General features: G+C 40.5%; 1 protein-coding gene across 4 annotated transcripts in view; it reads right to left on the reverse strand.

Annotated features, from left to right (window-relative positions):
• The window catches only part of PTPRU (protein tyrosine phosphatase receptor type U), a 212,753-nt gene that overhangs the window by 10,477 nt on the left and 176,935 nt on the right, over positions 1–25,341 (reverse strand). For all 4 annotated transcript variants that reach the window (XM_089671891.1, XM_089671889.1, XM_089671892.1 and 1 more), the window contains 7 exons: positions 24,200–24,316; positions 20,334–20,488; positions 20,107–20,242; positions 19,851–20,000; positions 15,688–15,864; positions 14,276–14,416; positions 8,759–8,884 (listed from right to left, as the gene is read on the reverse strand). In XM_089671891.1, the coding sequence (XP_089528017.1) occupies positions 8,759–8,884; positions 14,276–14,416; positions 15,688–15,864; positions 19,851–20,000; positions 20,107–20,242; positions 20,334–20,488; positions 24,200–24,316 (1,002 nt within the window). The remainder of the gene's footprint in view (positions 1–8,758; positions 8,885–14,275; positions 14,417–15,687; positions 15,865–19,850; positions 20,001–20,106; positions 20,243–20,333; positions 20,489–24,199; positions 24,317–25,341) is intronic.

Consider the following 25,341-nt stretch of genomic DNA (forward strand, 5'->3'; position numbering starts at 1 on the left):
CACCATTGACTTTTTGGTGAATAAATAGGGCTACTGTGCACCCCTTACTCATTCACATAGGAGGTGGTATCTGTGGTCCCCTTATATTTGAAGAGGGCTTCCAAATTCCAACAAGCCCTCCACCCAAAGATCCCTAAAACCACTGGACCAGGTTGAAGGCATGTGGCCTGGTTTGGTTCAAGGAAGGGGGCAGTCGTATGCTTGTCATCCCCCCCACTTCCCCAGCGTCTTGTATGGATTTTACTGCTCTTGTTTGTCTTATTTTTCCTGGGGCCCCTTAAAACCCATACCAGATCTAAAGGGCCAGATATGAATTTTAGGGGAAACTGTTTTGTTTTATTTTTTTTTCTTACACTATTCCCTCTGTTTGTTTACATTCACCTATCAGTCAAGCATGCCCAGCTGAATGTGCCAGGCGGGCGTGTGTCACTGGTTGCTAGGGAGCTGGTAGGTGCCCGCTCGCTAACAACCAGGATGAAACTATTACATTTACCATAGCACATGGTAACATGTTACATTTACTCATACCACTGCCAAATGTTTTGCTTCACACTGCAGCTGGAGGTTTGCTTGGCTGAACACCCATAAGTTTGAACAATCACACAGAATTCTCCATAGACTGTAAACAGTTCAGAAATCTCCTGCAATATTTCTTCTGCTGGTTGAATGTTCTTAACTTATTGTGTTAGGTTGCTTTTTCTATTGGTGAATGTTAACTCTTATGGTCAAATGCTAGGAAATGGTACATTCGCCTGGTGAAGGCAACAAGGAAACTGTTATACACACATCCATAATACTACCTACTTGGAGTTTGCATATTCTCCCTGTACCTCACTTGTGTGACTCACTGTGTGCACTGCTAGTAATACGGAGCTTAGTGAGCTTCAAAAAGGTCAAATTTTTGGTGCCTGCTTAGCTGGTGCCTCTGTGTCACGAGGTACAGGATCAAAGGTTATGACGGCATATGCAGTTGCTGGGAAAACGTAGTCTGATAAGCATAAGATCAGTCAACTGACCAAAACAGGCAAAAGGACATTGCACAGGAATGAGAAAATAACTGCTGCAAAAGTGACTGCAGAGCTTGATCTTAGTCCCGTGAAGACTGAGATTGAGCTCTGCAGGCACTTTTACCTCGCGACATGGCAAATAAATGTTCGTACCTCATCTCCCACCTCAGATGATATTGCTAGCTTCCTCCTCCTCTCTATTCTCATGCAGGGTCAGTTTTATACTTCTTTTCGCTTTGGGCCTACTGAGTTGTACCCACCTCTTACTGCAGTGACTGGATGGACATAAGCAGCACCCAGCACGTCGCAGTTGGAGGTGGTGAGGCTGGGAGGACAATATGCCCACTATGTATCATTACACCTAGAAATGATAACTAGACTTTTTATGCCAATGCAGCATTACATTGGGTGCAAGTGTTATGCAACCAGACAGCAAACACAATGTGTGAGGCTGTGTACCACCAGCTTGTCTGCCCTAGATCACAGCCTGTGTTCTTAAGGGAACAGTGAAGTCAGTTTCAGTAGGGACCTAATTGCCCTACAAGTATGCTTTGGGTTTTGTATCAATTTAAGTCTTTCAACTAAAGTGTTGCACTTGTGGTATTGGGAGACATGCATATCAAATGAAGATGTGTGTTTATCAATTCCCCAAGGGAATACTAACAAGCTGCTAATATCCCAGGAATTCAATACAATGTTATGGTAGTAATGGTACAATTTTATTTCTATGTAGCATGGAGTTTAATATTCACGCTGGGGAGTCACAGAACAAAGAGTGTAGTACCAAATAATAAGAAAGGAATTTTGACTTACCTGTAAATTCCTTATTTGGCATACAGTACATACCGGTATTCATAGACCAATGGTTGTATGCTGCTACCTTCAGGTGATTGGACACTGGCAATAATTTTTGCTAGGGCCACCCCAGGGTGGACAATATAAGCCCGCCAACTCTGTGAGACCCCAAATTTTTAGCAAGCAATAAGGAGAGGGACCTATGTCCTGTACAGTACTCCAAGAAAACGAATTTACAGGTAAATCAAAATTCCTTTTATCTTAATTTTGCAGTACAGGATACAGGAAAGATGTACACAAGCAATAAAACTTGGTGGTCAAAAACATAGCAACATAGAACTGCTAAGAGACTCACATGATATACAAGGGTTTTCAGAACTTGAACAAAATACTCAGATAACAGCCTGAAGTACCTTGTGGCTGAAGCTGACTCCCTCGGAGGCCTAAAAGTTCACCTGGTAAAACTTGAAAATGTGTCAATGGAGGACCAGAAGGCGACCTTGACACATTTACTTGATGCTGAAAAAACCAAGAAACACCAACAGAACTGGAGGATTGGGCTATGATGCGGACAGGAGGAAACTTTTCCTTAAGGGTGTAGATCCAGCAAATGAGTTGTTTGATCAATGGTGGAGTGGGAAGCACGGATCCTTTATGAGGGCCCATGAGTGGGACAAAGAGGGACTCAAGAATAGAGGCTGTAGCTTTTAGGTAGAACGTAACAACCCTGAACACATCCAGGAAATGTAGGTCTATTTCCTAGTCATATCTTGGGGTAGGACAGAGAAAGGGTGGGCAATGTCCACACTGAGGTAGAAAGAGAAGACTCTGTTAGGTAAAAAGGAAGCCTTTGGTCACAAAATCATCTTGTCTATGCACAAAACAAGGAAAGGCTACTAGCTCAGAAACACACAACAGAAGTGATGAGACCCAACAGAATATCTTGAATTGGTTAAAAGGGAGGTCTCTGAAAAGCACAAGTTGAGATCCCAAGTTGGCACAAGAGGTCAAATTAGAAGAATAATATGAGAACCTCCCTGTAGAAAAGTCTAGATAAGAGATTGTGAGGCAAGAAGTGTCTGGAAGACGATGGATAAGGCAGAAACCTGTCTATTGAGGGTACTCATGGCCAGGCACTTAAGGCGAGACTGAGGAAAGGCCATAATACATACAATAAATTATTCGTTATGATTAGGTCTCCTGTCCTCACACCATGCAAAGTAAGCCTTCCATGTGCTATGGTAAATCTTGCGGAAGTTGGAATTCCTTGCTCAAAGTAATATGGGAATAACTGAATCAGAGATAAACCTGTCCTTTGGGACTTAGATTTCAACAGTCATGCCATTAAAGACAGCCAGAGAAGCAGGATGGAGCAGGGGGCTTGGGCCAGTAAGTCTGGTCTGATTGGAAAAGGTGAGGAAAAGGTGAAGACTCAATCACCAGAGGTCTGAGTAAGTCTGTGCTCCATGTTTTTCTATGCCAATTTGCTGTGATCAGAATCATTGGAACCCTTTCCTCTTCTTCTAGAGCATCTACCGTAAAGGCTAGAGAATCCCTGGTCTTAATCACAAACTTGTTCAAATTGATGTTCAACTTGATGTTTAATCTGGTGACCAGGATGTCAACATATGGTTTTCCCCATCTTTGACAGAGCTTTTGAAATATCTTGGGGTGGAGATACCACTCTCCAAGGTCTAGGTATCGAAAACTTGGGCAATTCAGCTACCAATTGTAAACTCCAGGTATGTAGATGGCTGAGAAAGCTGGAATGTAAGTTTCTGCCAATTAGAGTATTAGACTTGTTTCTTTTAGAGCTGCTAAGCTTCTGCTGCCCCCTTGGTCATTTATGTAGGCCACTGCTGTGGCATTGTCTGACTGTTCTCTGATTGGGTGACCTTGTCCAATGTTGTAGAGACAATCTGATAGTTCTAAGTTCCAGAGTATTGGAGAATTTTGACTTCACTCCAACCTGCAAGACTCACATCTGTCAATACCATGTTCCATGTTCTGTGAAGGAATGACTTTCCCAGTTCCAGAGCAGAGTTAAATATCAACCACGTCACAGAGATCTCAGTTTGACTGGACATAAGCATTGGGCTATCCAAGGATTGAATCAGCTTGTTCCATGTTTCAAGAATATTGGATTTAAGGGGTATGAAATGAGCAAAGGGAACTGCCTCAAAAAAGACCACCATGCGGCCCAGAATCTCAAGGCAGCAGCAAATTAAGGGATGTCATTGTGGTCTAAAAGTCCAAGAGCTGGACCTTAGAGAGGCAATCTTCTCCTGAGGAAGGAAGGTTCTGGCTTGGGCTGTGTCCAAGATTAGACCAAGGTACTCCAGACAATATGAGGTCTGGAGAGCAGACTTTGGAAAGTTGATTATCCAGCCAATGGTTTGCAGAAACTGGATGGGCTTTTGGACGTTGGCAGATGAGGAGGATGAGGAGTCCTTCATCCAGGTAACCTGTGACATGAATGCCCTGTGTTCATAGAAGAGTCAGAAGCAGGGCAAGCACCTTTGTGAACACTCAAGGTGCAGAGGAAAGCCTGAAAGGCAGTGCCACAAACTGGAAGTGCTGGTCTCTCACAGAAAAATGTAGATACCGTTTGTGTGATGGGAAAATGGGAATATGGAGATAGGCATCTTGTATATCTACTGATGCAAGAAACTCTCTGAGGAACCAATGACAGATCTAGTAGACTCCATTCTCAATTTTGGAAAACAAAGAAATCTGTTTAGGGGTTTTAGGCCCAATATTGGGTGGATGGCACCGTTTGGTTCTGGATTGTAACTGTTCTTCTGAAGGAACTTGTACAGCCACTCCTTGTGGCTGAAGTTGGTGCAAGGCAATCATCAAATTTGCCTTTTTTTGGCATTAACCTGGCAGATTTGAAGGTAAAAAGGTGAGGAGAGGACAGAGAAAGAAATACTATTTGTGCCACTCTAAAATGACAGGTTGGAACCAGCGGTCAAGGACCTCTTGGTCCAGACTGGAGAAATTGCCAACAAACATCCCAACCACTCTGAGAAGTAGGGGTACCCCTTCATTGTGAGGAGGGCTTCTGGAAGGTTTGGTGGGCCAGGGCTTGTAACAAGGATTGGTTAAGCCTTGGTTTTGAGGTTGAAGCTTGGAGAGAACAGTAAGAGGTAGTAGCTGTAGGAGTAGGAAAACCTAGGCTTTTTCTTATGGAAAGAGTACCTTTTCTCCCAGTTATTTCCTTGATAGATTTACCAAAGGATTCCCCAAAGGTGCACTTCCCCAAAATGTCTTGGTATGCCAACGCCCTTCAATGGAACTAAGGGGCCAAGCCTAACCCCTGAAAATCAACCCCACACCATAATCCCCCCTGCACCAAACTTTACACTTACATAGTTACATAGTTAGTCTGGCTGAAAAAAGACAAAAGTCCATCCAGTTCAACCATTAAAAAAAAAAAGGTTATAATCCTATACCCACAGTTGATCCAGAGGAAGACAAAAAAAACCCAGCAAAGCATGATCCAATTTGCTCCTGCAGGGAAAAAAAACACACTTGGCACAATGCAGTCAAGCAAGTACCATTCTCCTGGCAACTGCCAAACCCAGACAAGTCCATCGGATTGCCAGACAGAGAAGCGTGATTTGTCACTCCAGAGTCCAGTGGCGGTGTGCTTTACACCACTGTATCTGACACTTTGCATTGCACTTGGTGATGTAAGGTTTGGATGCATCTGCTCGGCCACAGAAACCCATTCTGTGAAGCTGATTATGCACTGTTGTTGTGATAATCTGAAGGCCACACAATGTTTGAAGGTCTTTACTTAGTGACTCTGAAGACAGTTGCCGACTTCTGCGCACTGTGTGCTTCATCATGCGCTGACCCCCTTCTGTCATTTTATGTGGCCTACCACTTCACGGCTGAGTTGCTGTTGTTCCCAGTTGCTTTCACTTTGTTATAATACCACTAGCAGTTGACCGTGGAATATTTAGTAGCAAGGAAATTTCATGAATGGACTTATTGCACAGGTGGCAACGTATCATGGTCCCATGCTTGAATTCACTGAGCTCCTGATAGTGGCCCAGTCTTTCACAAATGTTTGTAGAAACAGTCTGCATGACTAGGTGCTTGATTTTATACACATGTGGCCATGGAGGTGATTGGAACACCTGAATCCAATGATTTGGAGGGGTGTCCCAATACCTTTGGCAATAAAGTGTGTGTATGTGTGTATATATATATATATATATATATATATATATATATCTCATTATTATTATACAGGATTTATATAGCGCCAACAGTATATATATATATATATATATATATATATATATGCACACACATACAAACATAAAATCACTGAACCATTAGTGTCTATTAAGTTCTTACAACAGCTGCATTTCTAAGCAAATGTATCAAAAAATAATCAGACATGGTCTACAGAAAATCAATGTACAAATCGAACCTACATGTCAAACAGCCAAGAAGACAGATAAATACAGAGAAAATACAGAGAAAACCTGAAGCATCAGCTACACTGACCGCATGCAAATTTCAGATAAGCACTACACAACGCAAACACTTGCAAAGATTGTCTATCAAATAATTCCAATTTAATGTATTCTAGGGCAGTGACTCATAAATAGAATATACTTTACATTCCTATCAAGAGTTCAAAAGATGATGGTTTTTAGTACTGGAATATTTAAATGTATTTTTCTTTTGGAATTTCCAGTACAAAATTTACATTTCGTTATCTGTAGACTGTCTAAAAGAGTCCATAAAACATATTTAGCTAATTCCACTTATTTCGAGAATTATATAAAATTAAACTCTAGTTTAAATATTTGAAAGGGGTTTCATTCATGGTTTATATGACCCACTGACCCAAAAGAAAGATCTGTTGTTAACTGGGTTCTTTTGGACAATTTTTTCTGTAGCTAATCCCTCTATAAATGATGCCAGGCACTATCTGCAGTTTACATTGAACTTCTCACCTAAACACCATTAACTTTCACAAACATTGCTCAATGTTTTCAAATTTTTAAAATGCCGTCTCTGAAAAGTTCATACATACCCATTTCACACCAAAGGCGTGCCATGCTGTATCATTTTAAGCAGTTGCAATGGCCATGGGAAGTAGGTGCCAGAAAGGCATGTACAGTATCTCACAGAAGTGAGTACAACACTCACATTTTTGTAAATATTTTATTATATCTTTTCATGTGACAACACTGAAGAAATGACACTATGCTACAATGTGACATAGTGAGTGTACAGCTTGTATAACAGTGTAAATTTTCTGTCCCCTCAAAATAACAACACACAGCTATTACTGTCTAAACCGCTGGCAACAAAAGTGAGTACACCTCTAAGTGAAAATTTCCAAATTGGGCCCAAAGTGTCATTATTTGGTGTGGCCACCATTATTTTCCAGCACTACCTTAACCCTCTTGGTATGGAGTTCACCAGAGCTTCACAGGTTGCCACTGGAGTCCTATTCCACTCCTCCATGACGACATCATGGAGCTGGTGGGTGTTAGAGACCTTGCGCTCCTCCACTCTCCGTTTGAGGATGCCCCACAGATGCTCAATAGGGTTTAGGTCTGGAGACATGCTTGGCCAGTTCATCACCTTTACCCTCAGATTCTTTAGCAAGGCAGTGGTTGTTTTGGAGGTGTGTTTGGGTTCGTTATCATGTTGGAATACTACCCTGTGGCCCAGTCTCCGAAGGGAGGGGATCGTGCTCTGCTTCAGTATGTCACAGTACATGTTGGCATTCATGGTTCCCTCAATGAACTGTAGCTCCCCAGTGGCGGCAGCACTTGTGCAGCCCCAGACCATGACACTCCCACCACCATGCTTGACTGTAGGCAAGACACACTTGTCTTTGTACTCCTCACCTGGTTGCCGCCACACACGCTTAACACCATCTGAACCAAATAAGTTTATCTTGGTCTCATCAGACCACAGGACATGGTTCCAGTAATCCAAGTCATTAGTCTGCTTATCTTCAGCAAACTGTTTGCAGGCTTTCTTGTGCATCATCTTTAGAAGAGGCTTCCTTCTGGGAAGACAGCCATGCAGACCAATTTGATGCAGTGTGCGGCGTATGGTCTGAGCACTGACAGGCTGACCCCCCCACCGCTTCAACCTCTGCAGCAATGCTGGCAGCACTCATACGTCTATTTCCCACAGACAACCTCTGGATATGACGCTGAACACGTGCACTCAACTTCTTTAGTCGACCATGGCAAGGCCTGTTCTGAGTGGAACCTGTCCTGTTAAACCGCTGTATGGTCTTGGCCACAGTGCTGCAGCTCAGTTTCAGGGTCTTGGCAATCTTTTTATAGCCTAGTCCATCTTTATGTAGAGAGTGAGAGCGATAACAACAAATTTAAAACACCTGCTCCCCATTCACACCTGAGACCTTGTAACACTAACGAGTCACATGACATCAGGAAGGGAAAATGGCTAATTGTGCCCAGTTTGGACATTTTCACTTAGGGGTGTACTCACTTTTGTTGCCAGCGATTTAGACATTAATGAATGTGTGTTGAGTTATTTTGAGGGCACAGCAAATTTACACTGTTATACAAGCTGTACATTCACTACTTTACATTGTAGCAAAGTGTAATTTCTTCAGTGTTGTCACATGAAAAGATATAATAAAATATTTACAAAAATGTGAGGATGTACTCACTTCTGTGAGATATTGTATATATCATGCATATTTAACTGGCTGGCTTACTCCTGCTGTTGCAGCCACCCAATAACCTGACATCTGAGCGAACGGATTTTAAAAGGTACCTATCCATCCTAGTTCTACTCCCCTAATTTTGCAATTAAGCAATTTATGGGTAAAAAGGTATTGCAAAAAGTAAACACTTCTTTTTACTAGACAGAACAAACTAAAACTGAGCAGTTTAAATTGGAATCTACTGTATATGTACAAAGCTATACTGGCAACTCACCCTTGTTATGTTTTGCACTCGGAACAGACGAGTTACAATATCTTCATCTACAGAACCAGACACAAACTGAACTTCCATTGGTCCATATCTGGAGATTCCACTGTCTGGCCAGTACTGCAGGCATGGCTGGTGGTGATCACAATGGAGAATTAGGAGAGCATTGAAATTACAACCTTGGGATTTATAAAGGTAGGCAGGGTAATGTGGAGGAAACATATATTAATGAATACAGGAAATATTTACAATTGAAACGTACAGGTAAATATAATTATAATATTTTTGTTTTGGGAAAAATAAATATAAAAACACTACAATAAATATATTTTGCGATGAATGCCTCACTTATTCTAATAACGTGAAGACAGTAAAACTACCACTATACAGTGCCTTGAAAAAGTAGTCATAAGCTTTGAAATTTTCCACATTTTGTCATGTTACAACAAAAACGTAAATGTATTTTATTGGGATTTTATGTGATAGACCAACACAAAGTGGCACATAACTGTGAAGTGGAAGGAAAATGATAAATGGTTTTAAAATGTTTTTACAAATAAATATGTGAAAAGTGTGGCGTGCATTTTGTATTCAGCCCCCAGTCAATACTTTGTGGAACCACCTTTCACTGCAATTACAGCTGCAAGTCTTTTTGGGTATGTCTCTACCAGTTTTGCACATCCAGAGTGATATTTGTGCCCATTCTTCTTTGCAAAATAGCTCAAGCTCTGTCAAATTGGAAGCAGAGCATTTGTGAACAGCAATTTTTAAGTCTTGCCACATATTCTCAATTGGATTGAGATCTGGACTTTGACTGGGCCATTCTAACTCATGAATATGCTTTGGCCTAAACCATTCCATTGTAGCTCTGGCTGTAAGTTTAGGGTTGTTGTCCTGCTGGAAGGTGAACCTCCGCCCCAGTCTGGGTAGGTTTGCAGTTGTGCCATACTCTTTCAATTTTTGGATGATGGATTGAACAGTGTTCCATGAGATGTTCAAAGCATGGGATTTTTTTTTATAACCTAACCCTGCTATAAACGTCTCCACAAGTTTATCCCTGACCTGTCTGGTGTGTTCCTTGGCCTTCATGATGTGCTTGCTCACTAATGTTCTCTAACAAACCTCTGAGGGCTTCACAGAACAGCTGTATTTATACTGAGATTAAATAACACAAAGGTGGAGTCTATTTACTAATTAGGTGACTTCTGAAGGCAATTGGTACCACTAGATTTTAGTTAGGAGTATCAGAGTAAAGGGGGCTGAATACAAAAGCACACCACACTTTTCAGTTATTTATTTGTAAACAATTTTGAAAACCATTTATGATTTTCCTTCCACTTGACAACTTTGTGTTGGTCTATCACATAAAATCCCAATAAAATACATTTACGTTTTTGATTGTAACATGACAAAATGTGGAAAATTTTCAGGGGTATGAATACTTTTTCAAGGCACTGTAAACAGTCATACACATTTTTTTATTTTTGTAAGAATTAAGCTATATAATACTAAAGAATATAAACCACTATTGTTTATCTACATATAGCAACAATATTGTATCTGAAAATAAGGGTCTTTTTATTGCAAGACAGGGTCAAGGCAATACATAGAAATCCTGGTGGAAACAGTTTATAACTCACTTTTCCACTATACTGTACCGCAGGGCCCATTCACACTATAAAATATATCTTGCCATGCTGTTTGACATACACTAAGATGCCTGGGGTTCAAGTATCTCTTTCTATAATGAAGCCTGAATGAGACTATGTCAAGTGATGTAGGAAAATGCAGCATGCCATTTGCAGCATGCTTGCCTTTTCTGCAAAATGCATAGAAACGTTTCCCATGTAAACTAGCCCTCTGATTTTACAGCAGCTCATTGCCTTTCTCTCCATAAACCTCATCGTCATTGAGTCAATACTAACAGGAGTCTTCCCCCAAAAAAAGTGCGCTGTCTCTTTAACTAGCAATTCAAAAAGTGCATCAGAACTCAATTAAATAAAAATACAGTAACACCTTGGTTTACAAACGCCTTGGTTAACGTGATTTTCGGTTTACGAATGAAAATACATTGAAAATAATGCCTCGGTTTACGAATTTTTTTCGCAATATGAAGTGTATATCAGTGCCGATTTTTAAATGCCATTGCCAGCTTTTTTTTTCTTCACTATAGCTCACAGAATTAGCTGTCACTTTTCCCAGAGTTAACTGAAACTTTGTTTCTTTTAAGAAAATATAAGGAAACATTGTTTCTCTTAACTAGGGGAAATAAACTAAACTAAAAGAAAACTTTCTTTCTTTTAGCTGGGGGGAAAGTGACAGCTGAATTTTTGAGCTATAGTGAAGAAAAAAAAAAAAGCCGGTAATTACATTTAAAGACAGGCACCATAATAAATAAAAAAACGGCGTGGAGTCCCCCCTCCCATCCATACCAAGCCCTTTGGGGAACTCCGCCAAAATTAAAACAAAAAATGGCGTGGGGGTCCCCCCCACAACCCTGGCCGGTGGTTGTGGGGGTCTGTGGGCAGGGGGCTTATTGGGCAGGGGGCTTATCAGAATCTGGAAGCCCCCTTTAATAAGTGGGCCCCCAGATCCTGGCCCCCCATGTGAATGAGTATGGGGTACATGGTACCCCTACTCATTCACAAAAAACAAAAAGTGTAGTGTGAAAAAAGACAGGACACGGTCTTTGACACGATGCCTGCCATCACCGCCGACCCAAAAAAAGGTTCCACTCAGGACAATGGCTTCCAGCCGTCTGCCTGCTCCGGTGGTTTGACAGTTCTTAACCCCTTCACGCCTTAGGGTAAAACAAATCTACATGCCTAAGCACAATTTTGCAACATTGACATGTATTAGTAAAACCGTACGTATCATAACAATTACTTTGTACATCCAGGTGAATTATACAGCGTATTTTTCAGAACAAATTAGGCTTTCATTTGGTGGTAAATGGTAATGGACATCTCCTGATTTTTTTTTATTATCAAAGGAAAACTGGCCCAAAATAGAAAACAAAAATTGTTTTTATTTAGCTGTGTGTTTCTTGTTACTACCATAACCTACTACCAAAGGACAACCCAAAATAAATTTTCCAGCTCTTGACGATCGCAGGGATACCATATATGTGTATGTTATTCGTTGTTTGTACCCGTAGTACAGCCCAGAAACAATAGTGCGCATTTTGTTTTTGTCTTTTTTTTTTCCCCTAAAACACACTGACACTGACTCCAATCTATTTTTTTTAAATCCTGACCTTTGACCCTGACCTTGACCCAAACAATAACTCTGGTACTGAACAAGATCAGACCTTGATCTAGGTATTTTTTCTTTATTTTTTAATATTTCTTTATTTATTTTTTTTTTTACAAACATTTTTTTTCTCTCTATGCCAGGAGTTAGAGAGAGAAAAACAAGGGGCCCGGGCTGCACAGTGATTGATCACTGTGATAGCCAATCAGAGGCTATCACAGCGATCATGTGACCTGGAATCGGGAGTCCCAGTTCCCTATCGTTAGAACGGGACCCAGGGCACTCAGTGACACCACGGTCTTTGTACTGGGAGCATGCAGTGTGGCGCGCTCCCAACACAAAAACAGGTACGCAAATATGCGGCCCCACGGAAAAAAGCCCAGTTCCGTGAGGTCGCATATTTGTGTGATGTCGGTGTCAAGGGGTTAAATATGTAAGGTGCAGGGCCACCCGGGGACATCACGCATGTGACCCCACCCCATGTGACACCAATGATGTCACATGGGGCGGGGTCACTCAGATGATGTCCCTGGGTGGCCCCACCCCTTACATATTTAAGAACTGTCAAGCCAGCTCAGAGCCAAAGGGCTGGCAGCCATCGTCGGAAGCGGAGACTTTTTTTTAATTCTTTTTTTGGGTAGGCAGTGACAGCGAGCATCGTGATTGACATTGGATCTACTGCAGGGGGACATTCTTTTAGTTTTTTCTTTTAATAAAGGACTTATCAAAGACTGTGTCCTGTCTTTTTTCACACTACACTTTTTGTTTTTTGTGAATGAGCAGGTGTACCATGTATCCCATACTCATTCACATAGGATGGGGGGCGGGATCTGGGGGCCCCCTTGTTAAAAGAGCTTCTAGATTCCAATAAGCCCCCCGCCCGCAGACCCCCACAACCACCGGCCAGGGTTGTGGGGAAGAGGCCCTTGTCCCCATCAACATGGGGACAAGGTGCTTTGGGGGGGAGCCCCCCCTGCCCCAAAGCACCCCCCCCCATGTTGAGGGCATGTGGCCTGGTATGGTTCAGGAGGGGGGGGGGCTATCCGATCTGCCGGGCTGCAAGATCGGATAAGGGTCTGGTATGGATTTTGGGGGGACCCCCACGCCATTTTTTTTTTAAATTTTGGCGTGGGAGTTCCCCTCAAAATCCATACCAGACCCAAAGGGCTTGGTATAGATGGGAAGGGAGACCCCATGTCATTTTTTTAAATAATTTTTTTATTTGCCGGCAATTCTTTTACATTCAGCTGTCAGTGGGGAACCCCACTGACAGCTGAAACATTAACACATGGCTGTCACTACTAAAATACCACATGACTTGATAAAATAACTCATGCGGTACAGTATTTTAGTAGTGTTTGCTTTTTTCTGACCTTCGGTATGGATTCATTGGTTTTCAATGCATTCTTATGGGAAACAGCCTTTCGGTTTACAAATTTTTCGCTATACGAAAGGTCCTGCAGAATGAATAAAATTTGTAAACCGAGGTATTACTGTACTAATTCAATCTCATAAATGCACATCCAAAAATACATAAAAAATAAATATTAAAAAATAAACAATTGATATACATAATCACATTAAAAATATGGATCACATAATAAATGACTAAAATGCTCTCATGCCTAAAAGAATCACTGTGCCAACTATTCAAATAAAAATAATGAATACACCAGTTCATAAAAGTTCATAAAGTCAATGAACTGTGGAAGTAATGATTAATCCTTTGCTCCAATATATATGTCACCGCCACTTCAATTGCCACAAAACACCTTGCAAGTGCGACTCTACCATCACCAGTGCCATCACCAGTGCTTGCTTCTTACCAAAAGTAAATAACCTCCAGACCATCAGAGGTTAAAAGTAGTATGAGAAGAGAGACTTTCCGCGGTCACAGAGGTAATCACCAAACTCCATGGCTGTCACAACCTGGTCCCCAACCAGATGGATCTCACAATGGCTCCAAAGGCTATTTACACTGCCATTCATGTGCCACTCAAAGAAAAGAACAAAATATTCCATGGTCCAGTAATGTTCAATACTGTGGGGTTTATTCAATATAGTAAGACTCACAGGCTTGTGACAGCATCAATACTAACAGGAGGCAAATGAAGGCCTGCCATAGTTCCCTTCTGTGGGACCATTACTAAAAACCTGTCAGGCAAAACGTTTCCCCCTCATTTGCAATAAAATCAGCTAACAAGGGTTCCCCTTTAAAATATTTAGATTAAATGTAGCAATATAGCATGATCAGGTAAGTCATCCACTTACCCATGCAGAGTTAGATTGATTAAGTTGGTTTAACATGACAATGCTGCTACAGCCATAGTCATAGACTAGCCTCCAGAAGTCTGTGATTGTGTTTTGCAGAGGATGCACAGTAACAATGACATGTGAACTTTTCTTGTAACTCTGGAAAACAACAAAGCATATATGGTGAGAGAATTATGCATAAAACATTAAGAATATTATAAAACCAGACAAAGGGATGTAACACAAAAAAGCAAAGAAGACGGACATAACAGTCAGTTTATTAAAAGTCACAATTCAAATAAATAAATAGGGCATGTTATAAAAAAAAAAAAAAGGGAAAAAGGTATTTTCTTGCTGCTCTTATGTTTATTTGACCTAAGTCCTGCTAAACCTAGATCACACAGTCTATGGTTACAAGGAGCATTGTGGTTATTTATCATGGTACTAGTCTGCAGACACTATCTGGTAGACTTTCAGAGAGATAAGATGATCAGCAAGGTATACCTTTGCAACACTACTATGCCAGAGGTGGCATTTACATATATAATAAGCCAGTATTGCTCAATCAATGTACATATATAAATACATTTACACAGAAAGAAGGTTTTCTGTACATTAATAGGTTACGATTATGTCTATTATAAAGCAGTTCTCTTTCCCATGTATTTTTAAAAGCATTAAAAAGACTACCCTTTGTGCCCAGTGGCTTGTTGTGTGGCATTAACATGCATGAGCTAAAGATGCACATCATCTTGTTTTGGCAACATACTTTCATTATGTATTTCCATGAGTCTGAATAGACTGTTGCTGCTTAGTAATAATGAATGGCATGGCAGCACACTAGGGCATATGTGCTGAAACAGGTTGTGGCAATGCATACATCTAAATGGATCCCTTTAAAGGGCATGTGATTTTGTTTTTATGCAGACACGTAAATGTAGTGGCTTTAATGTAATTAGACTTAGAGATGTAGTCCAAAGTTCCCCCTGCATAGTACTGCAGTGCAGTCTGTGCTACCATTCTCTGTGTCCAGTTTCTCAGTCAGTCTAGACTCCAAATGATTCAGAGAAAACAATATACACTCTAGGTGTCTTATTCTGTATGGAATTTTTTTTTCTCACAGCAGTTGTTCAGAAATGTTGCTGACTTGCACTGTCTGACCTACAGATTGCTGCAAGAGCGAGAATCTACAACTTCTCTATATAAAATGCCATCATGAAAATATAGCTTAGTGAGGAAATAAAAAATGTGAAAATCGCATCCAAAATTGCTTTCAGGTAAGCTTTTCAATAATGATATAAAATGTGTGCTTGCTGAAAACACACTAGTCTCCTTTTAAAGACTAGATGTAGAGAAGAAAATACAATAAAGGACTCCAAATGGAGCCAGAACATTTCTGTCCAATTTGTACTCCAGTGTTAGATACGTACATCAGTAAGGGCAGCATTAATATAATTGCTGGTGTCCTCTCCATGAGCAGACAAGAGTAAGGGAAGAGACCGATCTGGTGGCAACACATCCATGCTGCGGTTCTTATCTCTGTTGTGCGGTAACAAAGCAACACTACATTCTTCAACACCAAGTTGTGCGGTCACTGAATTAAGGGTCTACAATAAAAGACAGGTATTGGTATGTAGCTCAAAACAATAAAAAATAATATCATTCGAATACCCTTCCAAACACATGTCAGTTGGACTGGCATGTGAAAAGACTGGTGCAAGACAGAATGGGCCGGTCAGGCTCCAGTAGGCTACAAAATGGTGGCCATATGCGCACTGACACGACTACCTGTTGCATGAAAGTAATGAGATGGGTAAAAGATGGCTTCAACTCCTGTTCTCCACCTGTACAGAACTCTACAGGTGGAGAACAGGGGCTGAAGCCATCTTTTGCCCATCTCATTACATTTATGCAACAGGGAGTCAATGTCTGTATGGAGATGACCACCATTTTGTAGAAAGGTATTGGTATGTTGCATAATAGCATAGAACATAGGTTGTTACAAGAATTTATCAGTTTTAAAAAATGTGGACTAAGGTTAACAAAAACCCATTTTAAGATTTGATTTACTGGAGGCATTGCAAGTGGTTTATCATCCCGCACCTCCTTAAAGCGGTTGTAAACCTCAATCATGGAACCTGAACAAAGCATAGATATCCGTAGTGTTTACTTGTCTCTCTGCAAAGCTCTTGGTTTCTCTCTGGTGCTCATTCCCCTGTTATCAGCATGACTCACTTCTGACAAGTTTTCGGACACATGAGATACATTTGTTTTGGAAAGAGGGGGAGCTCAGCAGACAGCTTGTCTATTCACAGAATACAGTCAGGTCCATAAATATTAGGACATCGACACAATTCTAACATTTTTGGCTCTATACACCACCACAATGGATTTGAAATGAAACGAACAAGATGTGTTTTAACTGCAGACTGTCAGCTTTAATTTGAGGGTATTTACATCCAAATCAGGTGAACGGTGTAGGAATTACAACAGTTTGCATATGTGCCTCCCACTTGTTATGGGACCAAAAGTAATGGGAAAGAATAATAATCAGAAATCAAACTTTCACTTTTTAATACTTGGTTGCAAATCCTTTCCAGTCAATTACAGCCTGAAGTCTGGAACGCATAGACATCACCAGACGCTGGCTTTCATCCCTGGTGATGCTCTGCCAGGCCTCTACTGCAACTGTCTTCAGTTCCTGCTTGTTCTTGGGGTATTTTCCCTTCAGTTTTGTCTTCAGCAAGTGAAATGCATGCTCAATCGGATTCAGGTCAGGTGATTGACTTGGCCATTGCATAACATTCCACTTCTTTCCCTTAAAAAACTCTTTGGTTGCTTTTGCAGTATGCTTTGGGTCATTGTCCATCTGCACTGTGAAGCGGCGTCCAATGAGTTCTGAAGCATTTGGCTGAATATGAGCAGATAATATTGCCCGAAACACTTCAGAATGCATCCTGCTGCTTTTGTCAGCAGTCACATCATCAATAAATACAAGAGAACCAGTTCCATTGGCAGCCATACATGCCCACGCCATGACACTACCACCACCATGCTTCACTGATGAGGTGGTATGCTTAGGATCATGAGCAGTTCCTTTCCTTCTCCATACTCTTCTCTTCCCATCACTCTGGTACAAGTTGAACTTGGTCTCATCTGTCCATAGGATGTTGTTCCAGAACTGTGAAGGCTTTTTTAGATGTCGTTTGGCAAACTCTGGCCTTCCTGTTTTTGAGGCTCACCAATGGTTTACATCTTGTGGTGAACCCTCTGTATTCACTCTGGTGAAGTCTTCTCTTGATTGTTGACTTTGCCACACATACACCTACCTCCTGGAGAGTGTTCTTCATCTGGCCAACTGTTGTGAAGGGCGTTTTCTTCACCAGGGAAAGAATTCTTCGGTCATCCACCACAGTTGTTTTCAGTGGTCTTCCGGGTCTTTTGGTGTTGCTGAGCTCACCGGTGTGTTCCTTCTTTTTAAGAATGTTCCAAACAGTTGTTTTGGCCACGCCTAATGTTTTTGCTATCTCTCTGATGGGTTTCTTTTTTCAGCCTAATGATGGCTTGCTTCACTGATAGTGACAGCTCTTTGGATCTCATCTTAAGAGTTGACAGCAACAGATTCCAAATGCAAATAGCACACTTGAAATGAACTCTGGACCTTTTATCTGCTCATTGTAATTGGGATAATGAGGGAAAAAACACACACCTGGCCATGGAACAGCTGAGAAGCCAAATGTCCCATTACTTTTGGCCCCTTAACAAGTGGGAGGCACATATGCAAACTGTTGTAATTCCTACAACGTTCACCTGATTTGGATGTAAATACCCTCAAATTAAAGCTGACAGTCTGCAGTTGAAGCACATCTTGTTAATTTCATTTTAAATCCATTGTGGTGATGTATAGAGCCAAAAATGTTAGAATCGTGTCGATGTCCCAATATTTATGGACCTGACTGTAGCTCCTCTGTATGCTGTGTGGGGTGGATGCATCCCTTTCCTCCAATCACCTCTCACAGAGCTCTAACTGCAGCTCTCTGTCCCCTTCTCTGTGATGCTGACACATGCAGAAGGGTTTTATCTAAAATCAGCACTTTTGAAAGGATTTACAAAAAAAGACTGCAGATAGACAAGTAAGGGCTCATGTACACTGCAGCTGATAAACACACGTTTAGGAGCTGTTCAGCGTTTTTTTCAGCAGCCCATGAACTCACCCTAATGTTTTCCTATGTGTCCATGTACAAATCCTCATTTACAAGCATTTGAGTTTACAGTCGTTTTTTTTGAACGCAGAAAACTTGCGTTCAGAAGTCGATTTTATCAGCGTTTCAAACGCAAACCGCTTGTAAACGCGTCTTTTTTTCAACTCTTCCAGTTCCAAATGCTGTCCAGAGCCTTTTTTCATCATGAAAAATGCATGCAAAGCGTTTTCAAGGTACTCAGATGGACAAAACACAGGATGTTCCTACCAAGCTAGTCACACATTGTAATGACCAATTCACACCTCAGACCTCTCCCACCCTTGGAAACAAAAGATATGTTAATGCCCATTCACACCTCAGATTCCTCATGCAGACCCCCTGCCAGGTGACCTTAATGACTCACTCCACCAGACATCTATCCCACCCTTGGAAACAAAAGAAATGTTAATGAGCAACTCACACCTAATTATCTCAACACATACTGCTGTCTCTGCTTCTACTCTGTGTATTTCTCTGAAACAGTCTGAAATAGTTAATAAATTACCACTTTTTAGTGCATTCGGGGCATGTGGGAGGTTCTCCTGTGCTTATCTTTAAAAAATGCTTCTAAACGCAAACACACATAAATGTGCTATGCAATCGCGACTAAACAGACTTTTTTAACCTACGTTTTCCAGCACTCCATTGTTCTAGTTTCCATTGTTCAGAAGTGTCCCGTGTACATGGGGCCAAAAACTCATGTAAGAGAATTTGTTTCATCTTTGTGTATCACCTGAGGCTATTCAATTCACTGGGTATCGGCAAGGGTTTACAACCACTTTAAATCAACCACCAGGGCACCCAAAGATTTATGTAAGTTGGGAATTTCTGAGAAAGTAAAACATGACCAAGTCTGTGCACACCCCCCTGACTCCTACATGACAGCCTGCCAACTAGATGCTCAGGCACTGAATAAGGATTTTAGTAAGGCAAAGCTCTGGAATAAATTGTAGCGGCGGTGACAGGTAAGCTCTGACAGCATACAGTGCCTTTTGCAAAGCGAACCTATTACTTTAGGCTAGCATGGACTTACTTAGGTCTGAAGGAAACAGAAAACATGGCTGATCTCTTCAGAATGTATGATGCTTTGCAACTTTATTTATATCTGCCCTACCCTGACCTGAATTTTTTGGGCAGGGCTAGATAATATCTACATAGGTGTAATTTTTCTACTTATGTGGAAAATTTCCACTTTACTGCAGGATTAAGCAAGATTTAGGGTTTTGAAATTTGAACATTTGAATACCAATATTGGCAACCACTTGTCCATTATACAGAAAAATGAGCTGTTTAATGCAAGGAAGTACAATCATAGCAAGAAAAATTGTCATTGGTTGGGAATGGTACAGTACCTGGAATTCATCCCTCAGATGTGTTGAATTGCTCTGTGTATCTATTTGTAGCATCTCCTTGTAAGTTTGTTTAAAGTCACAAATTGGTATCGCTGTATCACCACACAGGCATGCCTCCAGGATTGCATCATGGATAAAAACGTATTGCTCCTGGATCAAACAAAATGGACAATTGGCAAACATTTTGCTTGCAGTAAATTTTCTCCACTATCCGCTTTATCCCCTTAACACATGGACCCCTAACAAGCATTATTACCTGTGTTTGAACCATGTTTATTCGTCGAGAGCATAGTGTTTTCACACAATTGTAAATATCCACAACCCCTTCACATTCTGCCATGTCCAGCATTACATCTAGGACAATGTAGCAGCCTGTCCTTCCAGCTCCCGCACTGTAGGTAAAAACAGATAGAAGTTGAAGCCACACATTGAAAAAACATGAAATGCATTGGACAAACAGTGCACACTCACACTATTACTGACCTGCAATGTACTACAACAGGTCCAGCATCTGGGGGTGTGGAGGACTTGACTCTTCGGATGAAGGCAAGCAACCCTGTGGCATGAAATGGTACACCATGTTCTGGCCATGAGAGAAAGTGGAACTGCTTTACTTCATGTCTGGCAGTATAACCACGCTAAAGAAAAGAAAAACAGGTGTGTTGGTCTCCAACATTTATCAGGAAAATTAGTACCTGACATAGAACATCTAATTTGCAGACAAAATTAGCAATAACTAAAGTGAGAATGGAGCTGCCTACAAAACAATTATGCAGTGTGATTATTTTCTCTCTCCACAATATCAAATCAAGTACTTTACACTCATATTTATGAGTGGGTATATAATGCAGAGGTGAGAGTCCTATCCTGTAGCTAAAAACCTATTATATTCAGGCTGCCTTTTTACCAAAATGACTCATTTGAGACACAATCCAATGTATGAAAACATTCAAATCTACTATAGGGATGCCTAAGAAGCAAGATATCATTAAGAAAGCATCAACAGAATCCATTAGTAATTTTACAATTCTTTTTTAAAACAAAAAGGGAGAAATTGTGCAGCACTCTCCTATTTTCTTAAATGTGCAAATGTGAACAGACCTTCATGCAACTTCCTATATAAACCTCTAACAAAATACCTCTATATAATACCTTTAGTGCACACACCTAAAAAAAAATTGTGAGAATTAAAACTTTCATGCCACTTCCTATATAAACCTCCAACAACAAACCTCTATAAAATATCTTTAGTGCACACACCCAACAATGTGAAAATGCATGGGAGAATGTCGATCAGTATCTTAGCACCAGTGGGGGGAGTGTCCCTATAGAGTGTCCCTATAGAGTGTGATGGCAATGATTGGCATGTAGCTTCTGAAGAAGTTCGTAGAGGAAGCAACGTGTCCAGTAAGTTCTGTATCACACTAGTGGGTGGAATGCCAGGGATCCCGTCAGGAGGACAGTAGGATTGTAATTTTTGAAGGAACGCTATGTTACATGAAGACTGGATGTGATTCAAAGTGCTGTTTTTATCATAAGATAAAAAAAAAGTGAGTGTATTTTTAATGGCATAATAATAAATATTTACTGCAACGGACAGCACTAGATATCCATGTTTGTTTATATTGAGGAACATACATGTAATAAATTTCCTTGAATATGATGATAGTGGTCTAAGCTGGAGATACATGAATGTTGGCTGGTGAAGAAAGCATCATTACACAGGCATGTTAGACCTCATGTACTCTAGAGGTCAACAACTGAGGGTGAGCGCATAATAATTTATTCATGCGGTGATTTCAGCAAGAGGTTGAGGCTATTTCAGGCAAGTGGTGGAGGTGCTTTATAGTATGAAGACAAATATATGGACACTAATCATTTGGTTACTAGTACAAGAACACGTTTGATATCTTTGTTGTGGCTGGAATGATATTATGTTTAATGTAGAACACTATGATTTACTTAAGAGTTTATAACATTTTGATGATAGGTAATAACACTTCAAGTGCATTTGGAATAAGTCTATTCACACATTTTTTGAAAGTTTGTTCATTTAGCAAGATAGGAGAGCACTGCCCAATTCCTCCATTTTGGTTTAAAATGATTTGTGGTTATATTATTATTATTATACAGGATTTATATAGCGCCATCAGTTTGCTGAGCGCTTTACATTAATGTGGGAGACAATACAGTAACAATACAGTTCGATACAAGAGGGATTGAGGGCCCTGCTCCTTGGAGCTTACAATCTAGGAGGGCGGGGTGAATGGTACAGTAGGTAGTCACTGTGGGGGATGGAGTGGTTGGAAGAGTAAAGGATTCCAGAATTAGCAGAGGGCGGGATAGGCTTCCCTGAAGAGATAGGTTTTCAGAGATCGCCGAAAGGCAAGTAGAGTAGGTGATAATCTGATAGATTGGGGTAGGGAGTTCCAGAGGATGGGTGACGCCCTGGAGAAGTCTTTGAGATGAGCATGGGATGAGATGAGGGAGCTAGAGAGTAAGAGGTCTTGCGAAGAGCGGAGAGTACGGTTTGGGTGATATTTAGAGATAAGATTGGTTATGTAAGTTGGAGCAGTTTTGTGGATGGCTTTATATGTCATTGTTAGAGTTTTGAATTTTATCCGTTGGGCAACTGGGAGCCAGTGGAGGGATTGGCAGAGAGGGGAGGCAGATACCGAACAGTTAGTGAGATCTATGAGTCTGGCAGCAGCGTTCATGATGTGAAGCTGCTTTCACACTTTTTGCGTTATAAAATGTTTTGCGTTATAAAAAGCGAAAGAAAAATGTGTGACCATGTATTCCTTTGGAACTCTACACTGATCTGTTGCGGGCCCAGTGTGTTTTTAAAAGTCCTGCTTGCTGCATTTTTGGTGTGGTAAAAAAAAAGCATCAAAAATGCATCTTCCCATTCAAATCAATGGAACACGCATCAAAAATGCACCTGCGCTGCTGTTTTGGTGCAGTTATTGAGTCACATGTCCTTTAACAAAACACACCACAAAAAAATGTGGAAAAAACGCATATGCGTTTTTGCCACGGATCAGTGGTCTAGTAGCTTTAGAGTGCTAGCTTGCTCCCAAAGTTATTTTGATTATTTCAGCTGTGTTTTTCAAAGTCCTGTTTGCTGCATTTTTGGTGCAATTTTGGTGCGGTAAAAAAAGTGCAATAAAAATGCATCTTCCCATTTATATAAATGGAAAATGCAGCAAAAATGCACCTGCTTTGCGGTTTTGGTGTAGTTATTGAGTCACATGTCCTGTAAAAAAACGCACCACATAAAAAATGCGGTAAAAACGCATATGCGTTTTTGCCACGGATCAGTGTTAAAGTAGTACCAACATATTACTGTACGGATGAAGAGAAAAAGGTAAATGTATTGTCAGGGGAGAACTGTAATCCCTAGAAGTAATACATACATTGAATCTTTACAACCACACATTTCTTAAGAGATATATGATGACAAGGGTAGGACTCCGCACACCGTAAACACCCAGTTAATGAGTAAAGAAGCAGCTTCAGCCTATCCTCTCTTAGGCCACGCACCTCTGACGTATTCCCTCTCCCACAGGGCTGAATCGTAAAGGTGGGAGTGACATACAGCTCTCAGGTTTTATGCATTATGAGCCGCCGTTGCTCGAAGACACTGCTTCAAAACAAAATACGTGTGTAGCGCTAATAAGGACATGCAGTCCAACAATATACTTTCAACCCCATGATGTTTAAAAGCTACACATGAAAAATCCAAAATAAAAAAAAATAAAAAATCTCAGTTTTTCTTATTGGAGCCAAACCATTTTCTCATATTATAGCCATCTGTGTTCTATTTCAGGAGATTTCCCTTTTTCTTCCTATTCTTTAGACACAACAGGAAATCTATCCAAAGTAAGATAAATGTCTTCTTAGACAGCTTTCACTTTGTTACAAATTAAAATTATTTCCCTCACTTTTAGTTCCACTGGCAATGGTCACCAGGGCTAATACAGAGGGTAAATCTTCCTAGTGGGAAAACAGACAACAATAAAAGCCTGAGAAAGCTTCTAAAAGTGCCATACTCTCTATCTTTTCATTACATATTCAGCAAATTCAATATAATAATTCAACACGGTATTACAATAAAGACATATTCTTAACGCTAACAACAGAGCAACACAGGTATTTTATCAATTGCACTGAATATAAGGTATAATCTTCGACCTGGAAATATACTGGAAGTTAAAGCTGATAACTGTAGGGTCCAATTTGCTGGCTAACATTTGGAGTAATTTCCAAGTCTCGAAGTGAACGTTTGATATAAATTCAATACACAAGCAAAGAGAAAGCTAATGATGACTTCTGATTTAGTCTCTTACCCGTTCCAGAGCAAGTGTCCTCACAGTATATTCTGCCAAGGTTTCTGTGTTAATCAAAGTTATGCGAATATCTCCATATGTTTCAGTGGTATCTGGCCAATACTTGCTGCACTTTACCTGAATGGGATGTAAAATGTAAAGGTTTGTGGACAAAAAAATTAGTTTTTCATTCAAATATCCTTTGTCTGAGTGCCCTTGTTTGTGGTCTAATCTTGATACATAACTAAATATAAAACCACCAAAGAAAGTGGAATACTTATAATGATTATTAAAATGTATACTGTTTTATAATTAACTTTTTTATTTAGAATGTTTAAAACAAATTTTTTCATTGTTTGAGTCAAGTATATATGGAATATTGCATATGCATTTTACATATTTAATCTTTCTAGCCAGCTGGTGGATTTCCAAGCCCCACACCAACGACACAAATTAAACCCCTGTCCGGATAAGAGACTATGCCACAACAGCCCTGCAACTGTGTGTAATGCAAACTTTTGTTGCAGGACAGTGGTGCAGACTTTTCAAGGTTCAAACAGGCGGTGAGGAGGTATATCAACTCACAGCCTCCAGTCAAATGCTCTCTGAAAAGCGATCCACTAAAGCATGCAACTTTTACTGTACTCTCTCTTTAGGAAACCCATAATGCTCTGTGAATACAGTGTCATTACTGCATGTGTATTAAATGTTTCTCTGAAAAATAAAAATATTTTATAAATGACTGAAAAAAAAAAGTTTATAAAATAAAATTGACTGAAATTTATTATAGTTTCCTTTTACACTTAAGTTTTTTTTAATGCCAGACCAGAGAAACTTTGTTCATTTTAAAGACACCATTTGATTGACAAAGAACAGAGCTTTACTGCTGCGGCAAAAAAATGTGCACCTAATATATTAAAGGAGAAGTAGGTCCAAAGCTCTTTTGGCCCTACTTCTACTGTAGGTGACAGGCGTGCACTTCGTTCTGCACTTCGATGATCCAAATTCAGCTGGCAGCAGGCTAAAGTCCGCTGTCAGCTGACATCACTCATCCGCTCTAGACTCTGGATGGATCCCAACTTTAAATGTCAGGATCCACCCAGATTCCTTACTGACAGCTGGCTCAGCCTCTCAGCATGCCACTGATAGCCTGAGCCAACCGC

This window comes from Staurois parvus, unplaced genomic scaffold, assembly GCF_062004578.1.
Source record: "Staurois parvus isolate SC_StPar_1 unplaced genomic scaffold, SC_StPar_1.0 ptg000115l, whole genome shotgun sequence".
NCBI classification, from domain to species: domain Eukaryota; kingdom Metazoa; phylum Chordata; class Amphibia; order Anura; family Ranidae; genus Staurois; species Staurois parvus.